The 26587-nt window shown below is 37.5% G+C and overlaps 1 protein-coding gene across 1 annotated transcript; it reads right to left on the bottom strand.

Moving 5' to 3' along the window:
• Positions 1-5226: 5226 nt before the first annotated feature.
• Positions 5227-25438, bottom strand: LOC587955 (organic cation transporter protein). Its single transcript, XM_030996521.1, has 11 exons — positions 25092-25438; positions 16244-16516; positions 15430-15533; positions 15080-15234; positions 13293-13461; positions 11981-12119; positions 11415-11506; positions 10610-10824; positions 9978-10086; positions 7220-7429; positions 5227-6125 (listed from the first exon to the last, which is right to left on the bottom strand). Exons 1-11 carry the CDS (start codon positions 25242-25244, stop codon positions 6038-6040), a joined length of 1707 nt encoding a protein of 568 aa, XP_030852381.1. The 5' UTR covers positions 25245-25438; the 3' UTR covers positions 5227-6037.
• Between the last annotated feature and the right edge of the window lie 1149 nt (positions 25439-26587).

Here is a 26587-nt window from a genome sequence, read left to right as displayed (position 1 = left end):
TATGCCCAGCTTAGATTAATAATCCGTTTGAGTCACGAGATCATCACCGCGGAACTTATGGCAACTTTGACTACCATTTAAATAGGTGTTTTAAGACACCTAATAATGACTTATTTTTCACACCTAATAGTCACGTATGCCCAGCTTAGATTAATATTCCGTTCGAGTCACGAGATCATCACTGCGGAACTTAAGGAACTTTGATTACCATTTAAATAGGTGTTTTAAGACACCTAATAATGGCTAATTTTTCACACCTAAATAGTACGGATTCACAGCTTAGATTAGTAATCAGTTTTAACTACGTGATCATCACCAAGGAAGTTATGTTAACTATGAAACCATTTATCTAAGACACCTAATAATTACTAATTTTTCACACCTAAACGTCACGTTTGCCCAGCTTAGATTAATAATCCGTTTGAGTCACGAGATCATCACCGCGGAACTTATGGCAACTTTGACTACCATTTAAAAAGGTGTTTTAAAACACTTAATAATTACTAATTTTCACACCTACATATCACGTATTCACAGCTTAGATTAGTAATCAGCTTGAGCCACGTGATCATAACCAAGAAATTTATGGTAACTTTGAAACCTTTTAAAGAAGTGTGTAAGACACCTCAGAATTACTAATTTAATATAACCAGAGATTCACAGACAGAACAATAAGACGATTAGCCGGTGTAAGGTGATTATTACCATCAACCTTGGATAACCTGTGAAACCAATCAATAAAGGTGCTCACAAGACCAAATAATTACCTATTTATCGCCACCATCGGTTACGGACAAAAAAACTCGTTGCTTGGTCAAGTGGTTATTTGGTCATAAACACTTGATTTACAGAGGTAAGTGGAATCACGTTACTCCAGTCGCGTGATAAACTGGTGGTTTTTAGGTTAGATGAAAACGTGAACAGGAGTACCTTTTTTGTTTAAATGAAAGCACGTGTCGATAACGTTTAAATCTAGTTCAAAAGGCACTATACTTTAAAATCACTTAAAATACACTCCCAAAAAGGTTACTCTTTAGTGTTCTGTTTATTGGGAGTGGCCCCAGGGGCAGGTACCTAATCATGCTAACGTTGCGATGAAATTAAAGGCTCGGCGGTTGAAGGGATTCGATAGGGATGCCCACTCACTTGAACGTGTTTTGATTTGAAGCTGTGCATAAACCTCATTACAAGTAAAAACAAAAGTATGAATACTAAGATCAGATTAACTTAGTGCTCTGGAGTGTGCAAAGTAGTGTATCAGGACCCCTGCCCCCTATGAAAACTACCACCTAGGACAACCACCCTCTAGGACGACTTCACCCCGGGACAACTACCCCCGGGACAACCATATGGAAAACTTACGCGCATCTGCTCTGCGCCTCGTCGCTTATCCTGTTAAGCACGGGGAACGTACACCAAAAAGCCATGTTTTGATATAATTGCTGGTATTACGGGAAAATGGAAATTTAAAAAAAAAATCTTCGGACGGTTTCTTATAATTTGAAATGTCGTCTTAAAAATAATACTAAATTTGGGATTATTCTTTCAGGGGAAACGGTTGCCATTTTCCCCTAAAAGTTTTGACTTTTTCAGCCTGCCTATGGAGATTGCACCGTTTTCCCCCTTTTTTGTCGGGTTTCGCTCAGTCAACCAGTCGGCAAATCTTACACGAGTGACGTATACAAAATCTTCGGACGGATTCAGAAACCTTGACATCCCACCTTTACGTTGGTATAACGATTGTTTTCATTTGTGGAGGGGAAACGGTTGCCATTTTCCAACCAATAAAAAGTAGCTTTTCATAGTAAACCAAGGTGACTGGGATAGTGTAGCGCTATAGCTACTCACAACGAGTGCACCCGTACCGTAAAAACAATGCACAGTTATAGCTTCCGTGCAATTGCTGTTGAGGTCAGTGTGTGTATTTAACGCAGTACAGTGCGTACAGAGTGTGTGCGTTGCGCTCAAAATCTCGGAGACCGCATCATGTCTATACATGCGCACCCGAATGGGTCATTGCACTGTGATGGCAAGCCTCTGCTGGTGTAGCCTATAATCTAGGCGGACTGCCGAGCTTTTTTCTTTGCTGCTAGACTAACCTTAAGCAGAACGTCTGATACGGCGAGACTACGAACCGTGAACCGCGAAGCGGCTCACCGCCTATAATCACTGGTCTAGCTTTAGTCGTTGTTTTTTTTTATTATCGACCATGAATCCGTGGCAGTTTTTCGGACGAAAAAACCTCATGAATACGAAATGAACTCAACCAATCAGAAACACGTATGGAGAAGAGTCTATGCATATGCATATTATAAATCACGTGACATTACGTCATTTTCTTCATCCAAGATGGCGGGTAGTTCATGCGACGACGATCTTCTGCGAGAAAGTTTATCATATGCGGCCAACAAACTAGGCATTCCTAATGGAAAATTCAGAGAAGTGCAGGAATCCGCTATTCGTAGCGTTATTGAAGCCGGCAGGGATATTTTTGTTGCATTACCTACTGGTTTTGGAAAGAGTGCAATATACCAAGCAATCCCCTTGTGCTGTGATTTTCTATTTTTCGTTGCGGTTTCTTATATCTAATTGGTCGAACGTAACATAGGTGTACCTTATTTGGTAGGGCTGTTGAATGATTCATAGATCCGCCATTTTGAATATATATGAATATTGATTAGCTAGACCAGTGATTATAGTCGGTGAGCCGCTTCGCGACTCACGGTTCGTAGTCTCGCCGTATCAGACGTTCTGCTTAGGGTTAGTCTAGCAGCAAAGAAAAAAGCTCGGCACTCCGCCTAGATTATAGGCTACTGCTGGTGTAGTCTACCGTAATTTTGCATGTATTTAACTAGGTGAGTTTCATTTCTAATTCTAGTTTGTTAGTGTTAGTAAGTAGTCAACGAGAGCAAGCGCTCGCACCCCCGCTTTGTCGCAGTGGACTAGTCCGATCAGTGTACTTTCACGCAAGAGTGCACTTGAGCGCTCTCTCTTCGTGAAAGCGGTTGTTTAGTGCTGTAATCCTTTATGCGCGTTTAGGGCTAAAAGTTTTCCATATGACCCCCGGACAACTAACACCCAGATAACTACCCCCTAGGACAACTACCCCTGGACAATTATCCCCTAGGATAGTTTTTCGGGGGTTAGTTATCCTAGAGGATGGTTGTCGTAGGGGTAGTTGCCTGGGGTTAGTTGTCCGGGGGTAGTTGTCCAAGGGGATAGTTGTCCGGGGGTAGTTGTCAGGGGGTAGTTTTCCTAGGGGGTAGTTGTCTGGAGGTAGATATCCGGGGGTAGTTGTCCCGCAGGGTAGTCGTCCTAGAGGGTGGTTGCCCTAGGGGATACTTGTCCTAGGGGGTAGTTGACTAGAGGTGGTTATCTGGGGGTGGATGTCCATAAATTAATATGTTCAGATGACCCTTACATCCTACCTTACTACACGTCAACTTCTTATATCCATAATTACCTAACGATGAAGCTCTAAAAACAATAATAACCTACTTCACCAAAATATTACCTAAAGATCCTCCTTAAGATTGTCATGGGGGAAACATACTCCTAACCTCGGTATCACTGCCCCTGCAGGCATACGTTCTTTCTTACCTTTATTCATTTATCGATTCATTTATACATTCATGCATTTATTAAGTTATAGATTCGTTCATTCATTCATTCTTTTCTTCCTTCGCTCTTGTGTTCTTTCTGTGTCTCATAATCTTTCTATCTTTCGCCCATCTCCTCAATCATTCACTAGTTCACTAATATCCGCTTTTCCCTCTATACTCATACTCTTTCTTAAACGACAACGTAATTATTTTAAGTACAGGCATTCAATATAACTCTTGTAAAAAATCACACTCTGTACAATTATGTTGTTGCCTTTGTCCTTCATCATTGCATCATTATTTATACACTAATTTCATTAAGTGATATTGAGATAATTTTGCGTTAGGACAATCGTTTCGAGAACGTTTGTAATGAACAGAATATAAAAGCGTAAATTTATAATAATTTCTACCTTCCAAAATTTAAAAACAAAAACAGGCCTGGTTAAATCATTTGTTTTTATACAAATGGGTGTATAAAAAAGTACATTGCAAGAGAATACAGAAAAATATATGCCAATAATATGTACTGATACACTCAGCTTTATACAAGTTAATTATAAATACAAAGGTCAAAATGGTGTTTAAAGGTAAAGACCAGTATTGGAAACGCCCCAATTTCAAAAAATGAAATGGAAGCTCTCATTACCAATCATGTGAAAGAATATGTTTTGACTAATACATGATGATAACAAATTTGCCGGGAAACCACCTACTAATTCATATATTTGGTAAATTTGTTTCTCTCATGGTCTGTGAGAGATATAGGGTAGTTCCATATACATCTTTCTGTGTATAGTGCTTGTAACTTTACGAAAATGGGCCAGATTTCTTATCATTTTGATGATTCCAGAACCTTGCAGATGCTAGATGCTAGATGATCAACCTTTTCGGATCGATTCCACAACGTTTCTTTCACAATGCAATCGCATGACCATAACTGGTCTTTACCTTTAATAGGCTTACCATGTAATAGTCGTAATGCTGAAATGTACCAAGATCAATAAAGGTAAAACTTTATTTACGCCATCACCTTTTCCCTCCCAAGCACATTTATATACTCACATGAAATATATGACCATTATCTCAATGTTGAACTAAACTTTAGGAAAAGGAAAACACTGGCAAAAGCGCATAGGCCATATCTCGTAAGGGTCTCTCTCTCTCTCTCTCTCTCTCGAGTTTTTAAATTTGGCCAGCGAATAAATCAAGCGAGCAAAATTGTGTTTATCTATAGTAAAACATTTAAGTTTGTCATCGAATAATTTTGTCTACAAAATAACAAGAAAGTGCACACAGTGACCGAATATATAGTGGTGATTTCCCAAATGTTTTTTTTTCTTTGTAATTCGGTTTGGGGTGGGGTGCATTCCATCTTCCCCACGTTTTGTATTATTACGATACGTTATACTTTTAACGAGTTTATGATAAATACGTAATAAATGTTATAGTGTCTAAAAAAATCTTTACAGAATACTGCTATTGATATAAAGGGCCATAACACGCCAGTATAGATAAGAGATTATTGATAACCAAGAGAGAGAGAGAGAGAGAGAGAAAGAAAGAGAGATAGAGAGAGAGAGAGATAAAGAGAGAGAGTGAGAGAGAGAGATACAGAGAGAAAGTGAGAGAGAGAGAGAGAGAGAGACAGAGGAGTGAGAGGGAGAGATAGAGAGATAGATAATACGTTTTCCCCTTGTCAACAAGGTGGTCGGTCGATTGGTTCTCGTACTGTGGCAATTATGCCATCTTTTTTTGGATTCTATGAGAGTAAACTTTAATTCACAATTTTTTTTCGGGGAAAAGGACATGAAATCTATGATCTGAAGAGTATTTCCACACTGTTAATCGCTGTGTTTAGCATTGCTTCAGCCTTCCATGTTTTGTTTCAGTCAATGGAAATTATCCAATTAAAAATTCGTATATAAGTATAATTCTACTGTGGGGAAAGAAACTGATTTTCATCGAGAGGTTAACAACTCTAGTTAGAGATTGTGAGGGAATTGAATCTGAAAATTCAAACAAAGATACTGTACCCTAACTAACAACAACGTAAAACGTATCATTGGACACAGACAATCGCAAAGACTTTCGAAAAATACATCTAATACAATTGTTTATGTGCAATTTCGATAAGCTTCTCCGTCATTTATTCAAAATGTGTAAACATCGCAGCCAGCGTGACAATAACGTATCACATCACCCAAAACATGATATACGTTGGATGCACAATATGATATTGACATTCCCCTTACGTTTATTTCTCGAACGTGTTTGTTATCGTGTTAACAGTACTTCGTCATTCCGATTTATCGTTTTGTACAACGCTTTTTGGCGAAAGTACTTTTCTAGGGTTATTCCGGTAGATCGTCTCGCACGTCACTCTCCCATTTGCCGAGGTCATTCTCATCTTGACAATTAAATGAAGGATTAACTTAATCTATGATGGTGACCTCTTCATCGTCCTGGCAGCGAATGTAGACGCCATTTTTACCGGAAAGGGTGTTCTTCTCGTCAGATTCCCTGTGTGAAGATAACAAGATTACAGCGTTTCAAATATGGTCATATGGGCGATTCAACATTTGCTACTGCAACAATAAATTGCTCCGGGCCATCTAAGGTGTAGAGGGTTAAGAGTTGAAGTGTGGGTTTTAGGTGTGGTTTAGCGTTTTAGGGTTTTATACGTTCCTCAGTATAATAATATATGATACTCTACCCCTACCAACAGTTTTGAATATTCCTTAATTTTACACTCCATCGAGGACTGGAACGTAAATCAAGCGATCTTTAGAGCACCATAAACGAGAAAACACACAAACTTCAAGTATCCAACTTCTTCCAAAAAGCAAAGTAATAGCAACGATCTAGGATTAACGAACGCAAATGTGCACTCCCAATCCTCTTCATGGGACTTTGAGAAATACCTTCCAGAAGTAAAGCTTATTTGATAAAAGTTATATCAAACACGGTTCAAGCATATAAAGTAAATTAAGTGTGCCCTTTTTTCAGTTTCTTGAGTGATTCATAGGAGTGAATCATAAAATGCGGAACTTATCAACTACTTCTATCATTGTCTAGAAATAATACACACCAAAATAATTTCATAATCTGTTTCAGATACAGTTTTTTAGAAAGAGAATTAATATAATTTGCATTGTCATTGAAATGAGCAATAACAAGGGATGGAGCGAGTGGGGGAAGGGAGGAAGAGGGGTTGGGGGTTGCGGAAGGGTTTGTGATAGGGGGTGGAGGAAGTAGAGAAAGAGGGGGGGGGGGGAGAGGGAGAAGTGAGATGAAGGGTAGGAGGCTAGGAGGAGGATACGAAGCAAGCAGAAATACGAAGTTGCAAACCATCCAGAGACTCCTTATAAATTACGATACTGATAATTAATTATATCATTACAAATGTTTATTTTCAGCTTTCTTTATGAATAACTGATTTTCTTTTAAAACTGAAGGTATGGCTTATATATTCAATACTGAATGAACGCCCTTAGAATATTACCAACAACATCATCAACATGCAGGCAGGAGAGAAGAGAGAGAAAGAGAGAGAGAGAGGGAGATAGAGAGAGAGAGAGGGGTGGACAGATTAGCTAGACCAATACGTTACATACATTCCATAATTTTCGCCTTCTTCGATCGTCTCGGGGAGCTTCTGGCCTAACGTTTCGGGGAGGAAGAGAGTCAGGAGGCCAGCGATCACTGTGACGGACCCGTAGATGACGAGGGGTAGTGGACTCCAAATATTGGCCAGTGTGAGTATAAGGGGCGCCATGATGCCGGAGATACGTGCAAACATCGAGCAGGTTCCCATGGCCACGCTCCTATGTTTCACAAGGAAATGATTTCATATAACATGAACAGACTTAATATGTCATCATAGTTTTGAAGTAGCCCAATATTCATGAATTTTCCAAATGATTAGAAAAGATAAAGTGACTTGAAACCATTTTGAATGTCAAAATTGCGCTTTGGAACCTTCAATTGCTCAAACGTCCGATAACAAAATTGAGAGTGTTTTTTTTTTCATTCTACCGTAACTAAAGAGTCTTAACCCTAAAAAGGCCCGGCTATTTGAGGTCTTAATACGGCCGGGGGAGGTGGCATTATGGCCCCCCTAAAGATCTCGGCCAAAGTTTGCACGCATGGCAAGTGAAGTGTATAGAACACTATGATAATTTCAATTTTATGAAAAATTCACTTAATTGCATATTTATGGTAATTTATGCAAATAAGGTCATAAATCACAATTTTACCCATAAATCATATATTATTCATATTTAAGCATTATTTTTCACCACATATATTCATTAGACCATTTGAAATAATAATACGACAAAAAAAATTGGGAGAGCCAGCTTATTCCTTATGTTATCTTTGTTTTGAGAAGATATCTGGACTGTATTTCATTGTTTTTTTTAACTTATGTATTGTATTGTGTTTGTTGTTTAATTTCATTTTTTTTTAACTACAATTCAACTTTTTTGACCCCCAAAAACAACAACCTAAACTTTACACATGACCCAATTACCAATGTTTTATCTATTTTTAGGAAAAATGACATTTCCATATTTAAAGTTTTGTACACAAATCACAAAAATTAGCGATTTTCGGGCTGACATGCAAAGACAAAAGGTCACGTGACCTTGTAACTGTAGGTCCGATTTTCATTTATTTTTTTTTAAAGATGCGCAAGACTCGAAAGACAAAAGTCAGTGTGCGGCGGGGCGTCATCCATGGCCTTATTAGGGTTAATGGTATCACATTATTGCAAAGGCGGCGCACTCAGTGGGAAGGGGGCAGGGGGAGGGCACAGTGCCCCCCACTTTTTCAAGTTCCCCAAAAGTGCTCCTTTTTACATAGGAAAAGTGCCCCTTTAACTATGTAAGAAGCGCCCCTTTTTATATAAAAATTGCCCCTTTACTTTGATAAGTGCCCTTAATTTTGAAAAAGTGCTCCTATTAATTTTTAAAAGTGGTCCTTCCCTTTCCACCTCTGATATGACGGTGCCCCTTTTATTTTGACACAAACCTCTTTTCCATGACAAGTTCCCAGTTTTCTTTGTAATATGTGTCCATTTTCCATTCTCATAAGTGCCCTTTTTAATCTCTAGTAAGTGCCCCTTTTCACTTTTGTTTCATGTCTCGTAAATGATCCTATTCAATTCTGAGAGATACTCGTTTTATTGTGACAATCGCCCCTTTTTCTAATGATAAATGTTCTTTTCATCTCTAATAACAGTCCTTTTTATTTTGACACGTGCCCCTTTTTCATTCTCATAAGTGCTTCTTTTCATATATGGTCAGTGCCCCTTTTCAGATGCGATAAGTGCCCCTTTTCACCTCTGATAATTATCCCTTTTTACTTTGACACGTGCTCCTTTTATTTCTATAAGTGTCTTATCCCTTCGATAAGTGTCCCCTTTTCCTCTGATCATTAAACGTGCCCCTAATTTCAAGCGACTAAGAGCAATATAATAATAATAATAATAGCCTAATAGTCCACTCCAAATTTTATTAAACCGAAACGGAAATTCTTTTTTCCCAATTGATCGTGAGCCCGGCAGCCACTGAGCAGCGCTATGCTCGCTCACATCTATAGATGTTATAATTATGTTACTTATCAAAGGTGTTTTCAGTCTGCTGTTATGAGAATGTGCTTATTTATAACCCGATGAGGATTAGGGTTTTCCTCTTTATTAGATGTAGTTTTTGAACTGCGACCTAAGAAATCCTAATTTGTTTCCTCGCTAGCTGTGCTCGCTAGCAAATGATTTTTTTTTTTCGACCATCACCCCTAACTGCAAGATATGATGCTTAAGCTATATTTTATACGATGTATAAAGAGAAACAAAATAATATTAAAACCATCCCTGATAATGTAATCAAATTATGAGGTGTATTTACCAATGTCTAAACATTTGTATATTTTCGCTTTGAGATTCCCTTTTTAGGTGCCCTATTTTTCCTTAAGAAAGTGCTCCTTTTCTGTTGGTGCCCCCCCCCCCACTTTGGAAGTCGCCGATCCGCTGCCTCTGCTTTATTGTTTTATTGTTTGTTGCAAATCCGTGGTGTTCTAGGCACCCCTTTTACCTAATTATTTCTTTGAGTCGTAAATAATTTCGGATAAAAGTTTGACTGGAATGGTTTTGCTTAGTATACTTATGTATTATTATCTATTATCTATTATCTATCATTGTTTCATTAAATTATTCATTTATTTAATTATTCATTCATCTTTTTTAAATTCAAAGTTCAATATTGTATAATATTTTTAAAATCCTAAAGCTGATGCTATTTATATCTTAACCGTGTCAACGAAATTAATTGAGTACACTATTATGAAAACCGTGTATATGTACACAAGCTTTACCTGATTTTGGTTGGGTACAGCTCAGCGGTGTACAAATACAGGATGGTGAAAGATGCCGAAATTCCAAATTTACCAATCATTGCAACTGATGTGAGTGCTGCTCCGGGTGCTATGAACATTATAAAGAGAAAGAAAGAAGACGACATAAATGAATAGAAATAAATAAATACGTTGTTGAAAGTGATCGCTGATAGGGGAATTGGCAGACTTTTGTTCAAGTCCTGATAAATGGGTGGATGGAAAAACGTTGCAGTTTTAATGTACAAATAGTGCATATTTATTGGAAAGGGGCGTTCACGTTAACTTTTAATTATCTATTTTTCGTTTGTCAACTGCAATAGCATACATGCACAATAAGTTGTCCCTATTTTTTAAATACATGAGCTGTCACAGTTTTCACTATTGCTTTGATCGATTTAGAATTCTTGAGGGTAGAGGGAGGGGGAAAAAGAGATAGAGATGCAAAGAGGCAAAGAGAGAGAGAGAGAGAGAGACAGACAGAGGTAGGGAGGGAGAGAGAGAGAGAGAGAGAGAGAGAAAGAAATGGGTAGGGATGGGTAAGGAGGAGAGGAGAAGAATGGGTGTCAGAACCTCAAGCAACAGTTCCATCCATGAAAATTCCATTATCTTACGTATGAAAGTTGTAAAGAGGCAAGCGACACCGCCGACCAACATGCACGCACTGAGACTAATCTTTCGTCCAATAAACTTGATCTCTACGGCGACCACAGCGAGAAGGAAAGCGGGGATCTCGACGGCTCCTGACACTGCGAAGGCGACGTAGTCGTTGACACCGAGGTTGGAGGTGTTTATTGATAGTCCGTGGTACACCATGGCATTCACCATCCTGATGAAATATAAAACATCAAGGAAGAAAAATAAGATTAAAGCCACAAAGTAGCCAGTGTCAATATTTATTGCATCCTAAATTACTGCCAACAGATTTATAGGTTAAATTACAAATTAATGTGTTTACAGGTCTCTCAGATAGCGCAATTGGTTGCTCCATCAGAAAACATGCCAGGTTGCCCTCATATCTCAAGGGCGAGGGAAGTCTTTATGGCGATATATTCTGGACACAGTGCCTAACACAAGACCCGTCGGTCGCTTTAGTGATGTCTAAACACAGAATTGATATAGAACGATATGACAGGATATCCTCATTTTCGAGTCGAGGTAGCGGGAAAAAACATTTGATATCATACCATATAAAGGCCTATATTTCTTATGCAGCTTTAAATGCAATCGTAGATTGCAACTGTATTAAAATAATAACAAGTGTATTAATAATTACAATAGTAATAATGATTATAATATAATAATAATAAACAAAATATATAATAATAATCATAATTATAATTATAATAACAATTCCATATAAATATTTTCAATCTTATGCTAACTCCTTATTAGAAGTTTAAATTTAATAGAACACACCAGTTAAAGATAAGAATGATGGTAGTTAGTCTCATTCGAGGCAGGCGGAATAGATCTATTCCTGTAGCTCGTTTCTCCTTCGGTGCGGCCTCCTATACGAATAGGTATAGTAATAATAATAATAAAAATATAAATAACAATAATACTTATAATATTAACAATAATTATAATGTGCTTAATATTGATTACAGTAATAATAATGATCACAATAATGATGATAACAATAGCCGTTATGAAAAAATACAGTATTTTACGTCGTCTTAATTTTCATTTCACCCACACACACGCACACGCACGCACACGCACACACACAAACCCCTAGGAAAAACGTGTCTACAGCACGGTGAGCCTTCAAAGTCTTTTCATCTTCTCCTCCTACTCTACTCTACTTATGTTCCTCCTTCTCCTGCTCATCCTGCTCCTGCTCCTGCTTCTCCCCTCACCCTCTTGCTCCTTCCTTGCCCTCCTATCTAAGAAGGATCCCTAACCCTGTTTATTGTTTTCTGGATATGCCTTTGTGGGGGGGGGGGGGGGGGGGGGTCTCTTTCGGTATTCTACGTACTAACTTGTTCTTTCCTGAAATCACTGCTGAAGAATGGACTTGAAAGGGGCTTGTTGTTAGAGTTGGCAATCTTCACTAGAGTCTTCTCCGCCTTGTCATACTTTCCCATCGATATTTGCCAGCGCACCGACTCAGGAAGAAAGCTGGCAGGAGAACACAAACCAACAAATAGATTTGTGAGATGAAGGTACAGAAGTTTAGTTCCCTGACTAAGTAGCACAAGGTACGAGGTTTGAAAACCTGTCACGGCATTTCTGTCCTCTGGAAAGACATTAATCAACAAATCCCACTCTCCACCCAGGAGAAGTAAAATGGGTACCAGTTGGGAAAACTTTTTCAAGTTCTGGCGCGCCTTATCATGGTAGCCGTCCTAATAAACTTTTCGCAGCTCTTTCAGTCCATATGATAAAACGTTCATTCAATCTGACCCAAACAACATTTTTGTCGGAAACTGTCAGTAAAGAGTACACTTCAAAAGTTCAATCATTCGATTTAGAGTATCGAATATAGGATTTGAACACTGCCATCATTGAAATTAATTCCGTCTACTGCGTGTGCCAATATCTATTCAAATTCGTCGGCAATTGCCGACATTCAAGGTGGACATTCAAATTCGCGAATGGGCAGTCAATTCATAACATGTTCATTCGAATTAACCTGGATGCTGTTGAGTCCAAGTGCATGTGAACATTACAAATACTATAATCATGACACTTAATTGAAAAATACACTTTGAATTAAAAAAAAAGGAATCATTAGAAACCTTGGACTGATCAGATCTGAATAAACGAAATGCTACATATGTTTCTCCTATTTTGAATTTGAATTTTCGAATGGAATCTTTCTTTTGAATGCCTTTGCGCTTCAAAATTATCATAAAGGATAAACGTTTTTTGCAAATTTCGATTTCCAATCATAAACATCTTGATAATCAGACAGGTGTCTTGTTAAAGTCATGGGATTCCTGACTGACCTAAACGTTTATAATTATGATTGTAGCATGATCTAAATCCAGGATTTTGTTAAAAATCTGAGGCAAAGATACCCAATCCCTTAAAACCTTGTGCTCTTAGCTAGTTTACAAAAATTGAATGAAAGGTGTTTCAAACCGCTAATGACAGTGAAATGTTTAAGTTCCTGTGTTTATATTTAATCTAATCGTCGGCACAAACAAAAAAGAGATTAATGCTTTTCTTCACACCATGTTTAAACGCTGATGAGTCTCATGATATGCAATCGTCTACATACAACCGAAGTAGACACCACATTACAGATTTAGAGATATAAAAGAGTAATGATTCTGTAAATTCTCTTACAACATCAAGCCAATGTAGATAAGTGCCGGGGAGACGCAAATCAGTTCTAAAGTCCTCCAGTATGGTACGAAGTAGGCAATGCCCGCGAGGCACATGTAGCCGAGAGCATAAGGGATCGATAAGATAATACCGGTGATGTTACGTTTCGATGGCCCGACGAACTCAATTCCTAGAGAATAGAGGAAGAAAAATAAGGAAATACTATATTAGGAGCTATGTACCATTTTTCCACCTCTTCATCGCCTTGCCTGATGAACTAAAATTTGTATTTTTAAACCTCGGTATTGGGTTATTTATGTTTAATTGTTTGAGTGTTGAATATGAATTCTGAAAACGATAATCTTATTCTTTCTATACAATAACTTTCGGCACAAGATCAACAAGCCCTCATCACCATATCCTGAACTAACAGATATCTACTCATCAGCAGACAATATAAACATTCACCATGTTTAAAGTCTGAGGGGAGAGAAGGTCACGGCGAGAAGTAGTTAAAGAATAGAATAATACAATAAAATGATAAAAGGACAAGAGTGTGTGTGTGTGTGTGTGTGTGTGTGTGAGAGAGAGAGACAGAGAGAGAGAGAGACAGAGAGAGAAAGTTGGTTGAAGAATAGTCATTATTTGTCTCCAAGTCTACCACTACTGATATTCCTGTATTTGATTTGATCAAACTAAATACATCCATATTTAGGTTTAAATTTTATGAAAATTTTATACCATCTTTCTTGTCAAAATGTTCCAAACAAATTCTTCTATTTACAAATACCCCCTCTCGTCAAAGTCAAAACTTACATCACCCACTTTTTCGTTCAATTTCATTTTATAACATTTATATCGTTTGTTTGGGTACGCAAATGAAATTCATTGAATCATGACCTAAGATCCAGTTCTACAATTAACAGGTTTAAATCGATGTACAAAATAGGTATTTTATTAACGAATAATATCCATGGTTGAGTACAGGTACTTCTCTTTCGATTTGTTTCTTCTACTTTTATTTCTTTCTTTCGCTCCTTTCTATTCTTTCTACCATACCTTCTTTAAAATGTGTGCGTGTGTGTTGGTGTGTACTATGTTTGTGGTTGTTTTATGCAAGTCTTTTACTTTGTATTATTTATGTTCATTATCTTCTTCTTTTATTGTGGTTGTTACAGGGCTCCAATAACAAGCATAGTTCTGCTTCATAGTGATCCTTACCATTAGTATTGTATATTTTAATTGTAAATTGTTTTATAAAGGTCGGCTACAGATTTGATTGAATAAGTCTGAATAGAAAAGTGAGTAATACACATATAAATAGGACAGAAAAGAAATGGTAGAGAGGAAGAAGTAGTAGTAGTAGTGGTATTTATTTTCAGTTTGATTAAAAACAAACATACAATACAAGTATATTCATAAGTATGAAGGAAACGGCTGAAAAACCCAGATTCAGCTGTTCCAGGCACTACATCAATGGTCTGACACGAGGTCCAGAAAGCATATACATACATATCAAACATGACTAATAATTTGTTTCTCAAGTAAAGGATATAAAGAAGGTATAACACAAAGTTATGAATGCGTAAATTCTACAAAAATGGTAGTTGTATGAAAGGACTGCGAAAGTCAAATAGGGATAGAGTGGGAGAGGAATAGAGGCGGAGGGAGGGAACGGGGGAGAAAAGGAGAGAAGGAGAGAGAAAGAGAGAGAGAGAGAGAGAGAGAGAGAGAGAGAGGAGTGGAGATGGAGAGGGGAGAAAGGGGAGTGGGTGAGATGGGGTACCACATTGTTCTTAATCTCTTACCTACAATGAAGGCAATGATGTAGATAGAGATAGCAGCGTATCCCTGAAAGAACCGCAGGAAAGTGAAGACCCAGAAGTTGGATGAGAATGCTATAGCTGTCCCCGCGATAAGCCGGACAAACATCATTGCCATTAGTATCCACCATCGTCCAACCCTTCAAACATACATAAGATAAAGCAAAAATCATCATGATCACAACTTGTGTACATGTAGGCTAATTTCAGTCAGAAAGTAGCAATGAAGTATTTTGTGGGGCGGCCTTCCACCAGGAAAACCCCGAAACCAAACCACAACAGAATAAACAATGAAGGACGACCTCCCCCGTCTTTAAACCGCTTTGCTTACTTACATATCTGCCAATGTTCCGTTGATTATTGAGCCAGCTAGGTAACCGCCGTAGTAAGCTGACTGGGGTATTTGAGTCTGATCTTCCATTCCACATACCAGGTCAAACTGAAGCAAATGTAACATCATATGTATAATGAGTAAATTAATGAGTAATTTTATGTACATAAAACACAACGAACTGATGTCCATTGCACACGAGGCGTCTTTTTACTAATGCCTCGGTCACAAATACCATTACGAACTGCTACGAACGCCGTACGAACGATATTCAGACCATTCCACAAGATCTTCTTTAGAAGGCCGTACGAAACCAGTGTTCGTAGACCGTTCGTAAGTTCGCAGACTGGTCGATGGTCTTATCCAATATTTTTGTCAACCTCATCTGCATTGTCAATATCACCATCATACAAATTTGTATTCTATATTACTTATCCATTTCTGCTTAATAAAAGTGTTAATCTATTACATTAGTTTTGTCTGGGGCTGTCGTATTATCAACCAATCTTCTTACAATGACAGTCCTTCTTCCGTAAATAATTTTAAAATGTTTAATAACGTTTGAGAAAATTTAGTATTGTCTGTTTACCATTTCTTTGTTTTAAATAACAATTTATACATATATGTATTTGCTTATTTATGATTCATTGTCAGAAAATTATTTATTGTACTTAATATTATTATTATTATCGAAAAAACCTAATACATGGATGCAGAAGAAAATAAATTTCATAAAAAAATCAAAATCAACCCCCTCTCTTATATTCAGTATGCCACGTGTGCGCGTTTGGGTATATATACTTGGGGAAATAGCTTACATCTGTGATTATGGACGATTTGTATTGACTTTTGTCGTACACCCATCCGCTGTCGCATTCAATGACTTGTGATGTCGGCAAGCCGGGGTCGTGGACCGGGTCGATTTCCGGACTGAAAGCCTCCCCAGAAACGTTGTATTTCACGCATTGCTCATAGACGAGTTGGTGGTCGTTCGTGTAGTTGGCAGGGATGCTTGCGTTCTTCATGGCGAGCATGCATGTTTGTTCGCTGAGACCGGCCGCGCTGCAGTTGAAATTGTCCCATTGCGGCACCTGGCACCGAATGAGAGGTTTATTTAGTAATTTCGAGGAAAAGATTCAACCACAAAATAGGTCGAAACAAACAAACAAACCAATATATAAATAAACAAATCAATAAACAATATCGACGATAGGATTCAGGGGGTATACAAGACGATGTAAGCTAGCGTGCATATAGCATGTTTATAGGTGTGATAGTACTGCAATGCCCTACCACAGGTACACCCAACGTAATTTCTTATCAATTATTTTCTGCTTCTTTCATTCGTTTTCGTTCTTTTCCCCTTTCTTTTGCTTTAAGCCTAATTTATTCATGTTCCATTATCTATATGTGTGTATATGTTATACAAACGTATTTTTATTTTATACATGTATAACGAGCAGTGGCGTATGCAGGATTTTTACAAGGAGAGTGTTTGTAAAATGAAAATCGCGCCGACCGATATATTATGCTCAGGGGGGGGGGGGGGGGGGGATATTGAGCAATAATTTGTTTGTTTCCTTTTTTGCCCCACCCTCCCCCCCCCAAAAAAAAATGAAAATCGCGCCGACCAATATTTAGCTATTTAGCTGAGTGTGTGTGTGTGTGTGTGGAGGGGAGGGGGGTGAGCATTATTTAAAAAAAATTGTTTGCCCCCTGAAATGGGAAAATCGCGTCGATCAATATTTCGCTCAGTGAGGAGGGGGGGGGGGGGTTAAGGAGCATTATTTTTTTTTCTACTTAGCACACACATCCCCCCTTGAGCAAAAAGAAAGAACAAGTTAAGGGGGGGTTAACCCCCAAAACATCCCACCCCCTGCATACGCGCCTCCAAATGCACATTACAATTCAATTAAAACTTTATTGATTTAAATCCAAACAGCATCATTCTCAATGTGTACATTGGATAACAAATGTCACAGTTATAGTGTACCATAGATAATTGAGTGTAAGAGTAAAGATAACAATAACCAGGAGTGACAAAAATTAACATACTACTACATGTCTTACCTGACAAACCATCAATTATCTACTAATTTCGTATATGCTCGTATTTCTATCACATAATAGACAATCAAAAAATATTAATAGCACAGGTATAAAGATGAACAAGAATGTAAATAATAAATGTAAGATTAGGTGGTCAAAAAACAATACTTGAACTTTGTATATATTTATACATACATACACATAGACAAAATTAAGGCGGAAGAAGGGGGGATGTAATGTGTATTTTTATGTTGATTTATTATTTTTCAGTAGTTCTTTTCGTTTGTCGTACAATTTGTTTATTCCAAATATTATATTGCATTCATGTTGGTTTCATCATTGGACATCATTAGTTTAAATTTCTCATCGTCGTTTAGATTTTGAAAGTCATGTACTATATTGTTAAGTTTAGAGTAAATTTTGAATCTGAGATCTTTTAAGTATGTACATTTTGTTAGGAAGTGTATTTCATTGGCTCGGTGTAAAAATGTCAGTGGAAAAAATGTCAGAGGTAAAAATGTCAGAGGTAAAAATGTCAGAGGTAAAAATGTCAGAGGTAAAAATGTCAGAGTTTAAAATTTCAGAGGTAAAAATGTCAGAGGTAAAAATGTCAGAGGTAAAAATGTCAGAGGAAAAAATGTCAGAGGTAAAAATGTCAGAGGAAAAAATGTCAGAGGTAAAAATGTCAGAGTTTAAAATGTCAGAGGTAAAAATGTCAGAGGTAAAATGTCAGAGGTAAAAATGTCAGAGGTAAAAATGTCAGAGGAAAAAATGTCAGAGGTAAAAATGTCAGAGGAAAAAATGTCAGAGGTAAAAATGTCAGAGGTAAAAATGTCAGAGGTAAAAATGTCAGAGGAAAAAATGTCAGAGGTAAAAATGTCAGAGGAAAAAAATGTCAGAGGTAAAAATGTCAGAGTTTAAAATGTCAGAGGTAAAAATGTTAGAGGTATAAAATAAAAACAAAAGCATGTGACAAGTTTGTTATGTTTACACCCGGGTTATATATCAGGCTTATCGAAAAAGAACAGCGAGGGATATTCTGCAGTCGTTATTTCACCGCTGTCTTATTGTATTGTATTAGTTAAGTCTTATTTTGAGCGTATACCAAGGTTGTAGTCTTTGTAGAGGAATCTTGTACTTTGAAGAATGCTATCAGTTGTCTGATGACCGCTGGCAATGCGTGAAAGTCGGAGTACACCATCCATGTCCCATTAGTCTGCCTTATTCAATATTTATATACCGGTATATTATGTTTTTGTATAAGCAAATGGTACTGGTACACTGAGCAAACTTCTGGGGAAAAAGATTTCTAAAATCGAGAAGTTTGACCATGTTTTATAGGCTGAGTTGTCGCTCCATGGTGTAATCATTAAAAAAAAAACAAGGTTATTTAATAAAAGGATCATGCGACAAATAATCATTGTGATTCAAATTGATGCAAGGATTTTTTTGAATAAACAATGCTTTTCACCAGAATCTTCTTTGTAAAAACGACTTTTACAAATCTAAGCCATGCAAATCTGCCACTGTGTTGTAAGATTACTTTCAGATTAGGAGAAGTGTATTCTGTAATGAGTATTTTACATTGAATGGAACGTCTCAACTCAGTAAGCATGGCTGAGATTTGTAAAAGTTGTTTTTACAAAGAAGATTCGGGTGAATAGCAGTGCTTATTCAAACAAATATTCGCATCAATTTGAATCACAATCATTATTTGTCGCTTAATCCCTTTTAATGACCTTGTTTTCTTTCTCGTTTGCAAGGGGAGAAGAAGATATGTCACGTTAAAGACATCATAAAGATCAGTGTTGTATGCGTATATATTATATACACAGGCCAGTAACAGCTATGTAGCTTGTAAATTTGTAAGAGGGAAAATGCTGATTGAAATGATAATGATGAAATAGCAAATAATTGAGGAGTATCATAGGTACCAATTCAATGGATATTTGTATAACAGAGAGCCCCCGTCAGTACTAAAAGAGCCCCCGTGAGAAGGCTCACGGGGGCTCTTTTTTTGGGGGGGGGGGGGGGAAGAGCCCCCGTAGACAAAAAATTAATTTGAGCCCTGGTTGTAGAGGAATCATGTACTTTGAAGAATGCTATCAGTTGTCTGATGACCGCTTGCAAGGCGTGAAACTCGGAGTACACCATCCATGTCCCATTAGTCTGCCTTATTCAATATTTATATACCGGTATATTATGTTTTTGTAGAAGCAAATGGTACTGGTACACTGAGCAAACTTCGGGGAAAAAGATTTCTAAAATCGAGAAGTTTGGCCATGTTTTATAGGCTGAGTTGTCGCTCCATGGTGTAATCATTAAATAAAAAGAAAAGTCAGTACAGCCCCCAAAATAGGATCAGATATCTATGAACCTTCCCCTTCCTACTTCTCCTTCATATTTGAAGATTGTTGGACATTTTAACTGCGTGGCAATGTCTACTATTATATGTAATTTCCAATAAATGCATATTTCCGACAATTCCACTTTCTTGAGGGCTTGGTATTTTGATACTCTGAAACAAGCAGAAAGCCATGTTATCAATGCTAACCGCACCATCACATTCCCGAAGTGCGCGCGTTGCAATAAAATATTGTCGATTACTATTGCGGTATAAAATAGTCTGGGAGAAAATCAATAAGCAGCTTTGTTACTCCGATACAAAGCAGAAAGCCGCCCATGTTACATCAATTAAAGAGAAGGTTGAGTACTGGGGAAAGGTAAACAAAAATATTTGTGAGCGTTCAATGCAAGTGTGATAGAACATCAAAGAAAAAAGTTGTTCCCTGAAAATCTATTTCAAATGACTTCATATCCCAGATATAACAAGTAACATCTTTGTATGCCTGCCCGATTTGTATGCCATATGTTTGTGTAGTCCCATATCAATATCTTTCTGTGTACAGTGCTTGTTACTTTACCAAGACTGGGCCAAATTTTTTATCATTTTGATGACTCCAAAACCTTGCACTACACACCGATACTTACATGTTTATGCTAAATGATTAACCTTCTCTGATTGCTTCCACAAAAAAATAAATTTCAAAATCTATTTTCCACATTATATTATCCTCAGGACATGTACGATATACAACACATCCATTTAGAAAGGAATATAATAGACTAGCCCATGCAGTAGCTGTACGTCTCGACATTCTGAGTGATAAAAGTGCTGAGATATTATGACGGCACTCATTTGTTTTGCTTGTACCTCTGACATTTTTACCTCTGACATTTTTTCCTCTGACATTTTTACCTCTGACATTTTTACCTCTGACATTTTTTCCTCTGGCATTTTTACCTCTGACATTTTTACCTCTGACATTTTTTCCTCTGACATTTTTTCCTCTGACATTTTTACCTCTGACATTTTTACCTCTGACATTTTTACCTCTGACATTTTTTCCTCTGACATTTTTTTCTCTGACATTTTTACCTGGCACCATTTCATTCTCTATGTCAGTTTTACAATGGGGGCATATCCTAATCAGTTTAGAAAGGATTTCGTGTTTTTGCAATATTTGATGTCAATGATTTTGCTCTTAACGTAAGCTTGTCTTACAAAGTTTTATCGGAGGAATTTATAATGTGATGCCAGGAGCCAACGACATATTTTAATGTGATTAGTGTTGTTTAATTACATGTACATACTCCGTGGCAAAAAGTAAAAGGGTGAGGGAAAGGAAGGGCAATGACAAGAGAGAGAGAGAGAGAGAGAGAGAGAGAGTGGGGGGGGGGGTAGCCTATGGCCCGGATTCAAATTCAGTTCTCTTTAATTTATTAGATCCGGTACTGATGATCAATATCTACCATGTGATTGCCATGTGTACGCCACATCGAATAGCACCTCATTTGTGTTTATTGTTAAAAAAAACTAATATTGGCATGCACCCAGTAGATTTTAGCATGTGTTTGATTTTGTTATTGAAAACAAGATCAAACACATCATCATAATTTACAGAGTGCAACCAAAATTTTATTAACAGCAATTGGAATTTCTTCCAGGAAGCCTAACAATATAAGCTTATTTTTATTCAAAGAGCATCGTAGAGACGATGAATAAATAAGAATAATATTAAATACAACGCCGTTAAAGGGATAGTTGAGTTCTGTTGCAGAGGTCGTTACTCAAAATATTTGTGTGTGTGAGATAATGAAAAAATGAGTGTCAAATTTAAAAGAACATACAATTAAAATGACAAAATCATATTTGTTTGATCAAAATCAGTTAAAGGTAATACAAAGTTTTGGTAAGGGGTCATGAATTTGGTTCAAATGAACATATTGGAAGCATATACGATCCTACAATATTCAGTAATCGTCGTGGTCGAAATCGACTCTAAAATTATGAAATTGTAAATAATAAACACTTTATGTTGAATAGCTCCCTCTCAAGGTCAAGATATTAATTAAGCTATAAAATAATGTTAATTGACTAAAATTGACTGATTAGCTATTCTTGTTCGGAAATTATATACCACAACTACATACTCTGAGATTTTCATGGTCGCAGCTTCCATTGTACGGCCGTAGGAGCTATTTGAAATTTATCAAAATTTACCGGGAGCACCGGTAAATCTTTATATTCAATTTTTCTCGAAAGCAGGAGTGTTTTAGGGGCTACAATTTCTGGTGTTTTTAGTACATCCACAGGGTCATCCAAATATATTAAAATTGTAAAGAATCACTATCCACCCATTTGTAATACCTTTAAGAGACGGTTGAAACATCCATAAATATAACTATTTATAATACTTGTGTATTACCACAAATATTGGAAAATTTGAAGAAGAAAAAACGTTGAAAAAATGAAATCGCGCCTTTTACGTCGTCTTTCAGCCAATGCCGATGTTGGTTTTTTGTTGGCATGTTAGTGTAGGTTTTATTACGCACAACCAGCCGGCCCATGTTTTGTTATTTTTTAATTAAATAATTAATTAACGGTCACCGTTTTTTTTTTTTAGTGGAGCTGTATTGGTATGATCGTATTGGCTAAATTTCACACATGTTGGGGTCTTAAATTACCTTCACATCAATTTTAGGTTCTTAAAGGGCACTAGAAACTAGAAATAGATCAGAATAAGAGCAATAACCATGCACTTTGAAGGCATTTGCTGTCTGAAAACAGAACCCAACTATCCCTTTAAGCGTGAGACCGGTCACTTCTATCTCTCCCCGCCAAATAATCCGAACAAAAGAATCAACAGAGGGGAATCAACTGTTAAACGAATTTATCATTTGTCCTTGACAAAATATTTAATACTGCTTGTCATGTATTGAAGAGCAGCAAAGGCGAACGATTGTCAAACGATTCAGAAATCGTTGCTTGATTGCTGCGTACGCGCCAGGAAGTGCTCCCCTGTCAAAAAAAGAGACAAATTTTAAATCAATGAATACAATATTATGGGGGATATATATATAGAACGATAGTTAAAGGCATCGTTTAACAATGTTAAATCTGAGATGCACGTCCCTACATGCTACCAGTGTTTGTGATATTGTGTAATATTGAAGCCCTTAAAATATCTCGCTTCAAAATGATCAAGAAGTGCCTCATAAAAGTAATAATCTTTGAGTGACCGGTTTTACCTTTACTCGTTTTCCCCAATAGACTGTAGTGTTATGAAAACCGTGTGGCAAACGCGAAATTGGTTTCGATTTCCAATCATCAATATTTTGATAATCAGATAGGCGATCGGCTTCTAAAAGTCATGGAGTTCCCGACTGACCTAAAATGTTTATAATAATCATTGCAACATAAGCTAATTAATCCAGGATTTTGTTTCAGAACAAAGTTACCAGTAACGTTAAGATCCAATTTTATTTCATCATCACAATCCTATATTTCTCTTTTAATATGCATCCCTCTCTCTCTCTCTCTCTCTCTCTCTCTCTTTCTATATTATTACTGATTCATTTAACTACCGGTCTCATGGTATAAAATAAGCAGGTAACCAATGACCTTGTTGTAATCAAGGAGGTGTAAGAAACGAGTGGAAACTCTTGTAATTTATTCAAACGCATTCGTGAGTTCTAAAGCGTAACAATGGGATGTGTAACATTCCACTTGGGTTTGAAGTTCCATGCTCCGAGCAACGCTTCCACTGTGGGAAATTTAGGAGGCCAGGCACCAGTTTCACTTTTATCACAAAATATTAAATTACCGGCAGAATTTCAGTGTAACTTATAAACTTTATATGAGGATTGTATTGGGGATAGTGCATCAAACAACTTTTCAAACTTACAACTCCACCCTTCCTATAATTTGTGTGCCAGAGTTAGTAAGAGAAAAAATTAGATCCTGACAAAAACTCAATATTTTAGGATAATGCGCTGATTTGTGCATGTCTAAATTTGCCGTTATTTAATCCATGATTTACAATCTTCGACAACATTAATTTTGTTGTTGTATTCTTGCTGTTGGAAAAATGATGAAACTACACAAGTTTGTGTTCGCTTGTTCCCCGGCATCGGGGTCTAGCTGGCAAGGTCGGAAAGGGAGTTAGGGTTGCAATTGGATTTAGGCTTAGGCTTAGGGTGTGATGAAGTGCTCGATACTCGATTCGGTCCGGGGTTTAGTCCAGAATTGGTCAAGATTTGGTCCTTGTCTAACAAGAAAGGTCGAACATCATGCGAGTTAGGGTTGCATTTTGATTTAAGGCGTAGGCTTAGTGTTTCATGTAGTACCCGGCAGGGGCAGACCCAGCAGTCGGGGGCGCCCAATTATTGAGAAGATATTATTATTATTTAGCGGCGCGTTTGTGCGGACAGGGGGAGTCTGAGGGGGGATGTGCCCCTGACAAGCTGGAAAAAAGGAGAATTTCCATGCACCGGATTTGGTGTATACTTTTTGCCAGGATATCATTCAAAATCTGTGACTTCTTCCTGCATACAATTATGATAATCCTTGGATTTCTAGGAGGAAAAGACTGTAAACACAAGAAGCGGGACCATGTGTGCAGTCCGCATGGATAAAGTACGCCAGTGTAACAAAAAGTCTTTAGGACACTGGTATTCATGACACCGGTACCTCGTATTGTAAGTGTTTAATATTGATACATGTATATCTAAACACAATATTGATTCCCTCAACAAGATATAACTTTTATCTGTTTTTATTTCATTTCTAAACAAGATTTGTATTAGCAACAATGTTGACAACCATATATGACATGGTACAGTTTCCTAAAACCTCAAGTATCAATTGATTGTCAATACCAGTCAATAGAAGGCTAGTTAAGCAGTTGGGATATACCCCAGAATGTCATTATGATACTTTGTACAGAGTAAGGTGCATGAATGTATTTTGGTACCGTTCAGTGTTCACTTGTAGTAGGGTCCGTGATAAAACTCACACTATCTCCAATTTTATACAACAAAAGGTTGTATTGGGAACCACTTCTATCTCTACGGATACGGTGCAGTGGGAGAGCCCCAGGAATTCTTGAATTTTTAAACATTTAGGAAATTCAAAATATGTGCAAGATTATGGGCAGGATACAAGTGGCTGGATGCCCACATTTGTTGACAAATCACATAGTACAGAAGAAGTACTTATCAATTGCAATCAGCACTCCAAATTCTGTGAACTTAAGAATCAACATCAAGACTCACCGCACACCAGTGGTCCACTGATGCCGCCATGAAAACGGCGACCATCGACTGCCATGAAGCGGTAAAATAAATCATACAGACAATCGCAAAAACCCTCTTCTGATAAGGCCCGAACTCGCCGATCTGCACCAAAATATCATCCAGTCTGATCATGATTGACGATGGGGTTTAATTTAGTAAAAAACAAAACGCAAATTGGTCTTCAAGGTAGACTTTTAATTTCAAAGGAGAGCCCGGTATATAAAGTTCACTGAAACTGGTAACAGAGAATTGTAGGCCTAAGTATGTACGAAGTTATTGGCGAAATAAATATGACCAAGCACGGGAAGTTTCTCTATTGTGTTACTGGCAGTATTTAGGAACTACGACAACTAAGCCCTTCTGCGTATAGTTCTGTGGTCACGGGCCACTGGCTTCATCCGACCGGTAGTTCCATTATGTGAATGAGTAAATTCCGACAAAAAATATACAATCAATCAAAACAAGTTTAATATCAGAAAAAAGCTAACGACTAGTGTATATTCATCAGCCGCTCATCCCAAAGCCGCCTGCCCACAATAGAGTGAGGACTTTGCGAGAGCGGCCGAAGTGCCAATTGAAACTCGCTATTTTGCTCATCTCCAATGTAAAAAGAGACGACATTGTGCTGGATTACTATGTTTTTCTGAAAAAAAAGGACAGAGAAAGTGCATATTATGTTGTTATATTATACTTTTTGAAAGGTTACCCGAGTGACTCCCGGGCACCCCAACGCTTGAATGAAACGCACTTTTTTGAAACTTCACTTTTTCATGCAAAAATGCTATTTTGTTCTATGCACGCTAGTCAGATTGAGCAGATGATACAACGTTTCCATATGATGGGGTTGCTATCAAAATATTCGCCCGATCGACAGATTTTATATTGATACCATCAGCTTTACCATTTGTATTTTGGTACACGATTCAAACATTATAAATCGATCAAGTGAGTAACACTTTTTCATCCCTCAGGAACAATAGGGACTTTTAAATTGAGTGGACGAGAACGGCGTGAACGGCCACTGATCATGCGTGTCCATGGCAAGCTGTTTTAACATTTATTCCTAATGCTTGATATCAAAAATTCAATTATTAATATCAAGAAATGATTTCCTGTTGTAAAGCAATGGTAATTCTTGATATCAATAAATAGGAATAAATGCTAAAACTGCTTGCCATATACACGCATGACCAGTGGACATTCACGTCGTTCTCGTCCACTCATTAGGGACTTTTAGATTTGCACGTCGACAGCCTTGACTGCAACGTGTGACGTCATTTTAAGGCACTGTGCATGCGTTACGTCATCTCAGTCGGCGCTCGAGAATGCGTCAACCTTGATTTTCCTAAATCTAGTACATATATACATACATATTGGTATTTATATAGCGCCTTTACATGCTCAAGGTACTAGTATGCCGTGTGCGAATAAAATATACAGTTCCTCGGGGGGACAAAGGAACATCCCTTCCCTGC

This window comes from Strongylocentrotus purpuratus, unplaced genomic scaffold (genome assembly GCF_000002235.5).
Source record: "Strongylocentrotus purpuratus isolate Spur 01 unplaced genomic scaffold, Spur_5.0 spur5_scaffold_3, whole genome shotgun sequence".
Taxonomy (NCBI): Eukaryota; Metazoa; Echinodermata; class Echinoidea; order Camarodonta; family Strongylocentrotidae; genus Strongylocentrotus; species Strongylocentrotus purpuratus.
Note: the sequence above shows the minus strand (reverse complement) of the source record. Positions and strands in the feature narration are given on the sequence as shown.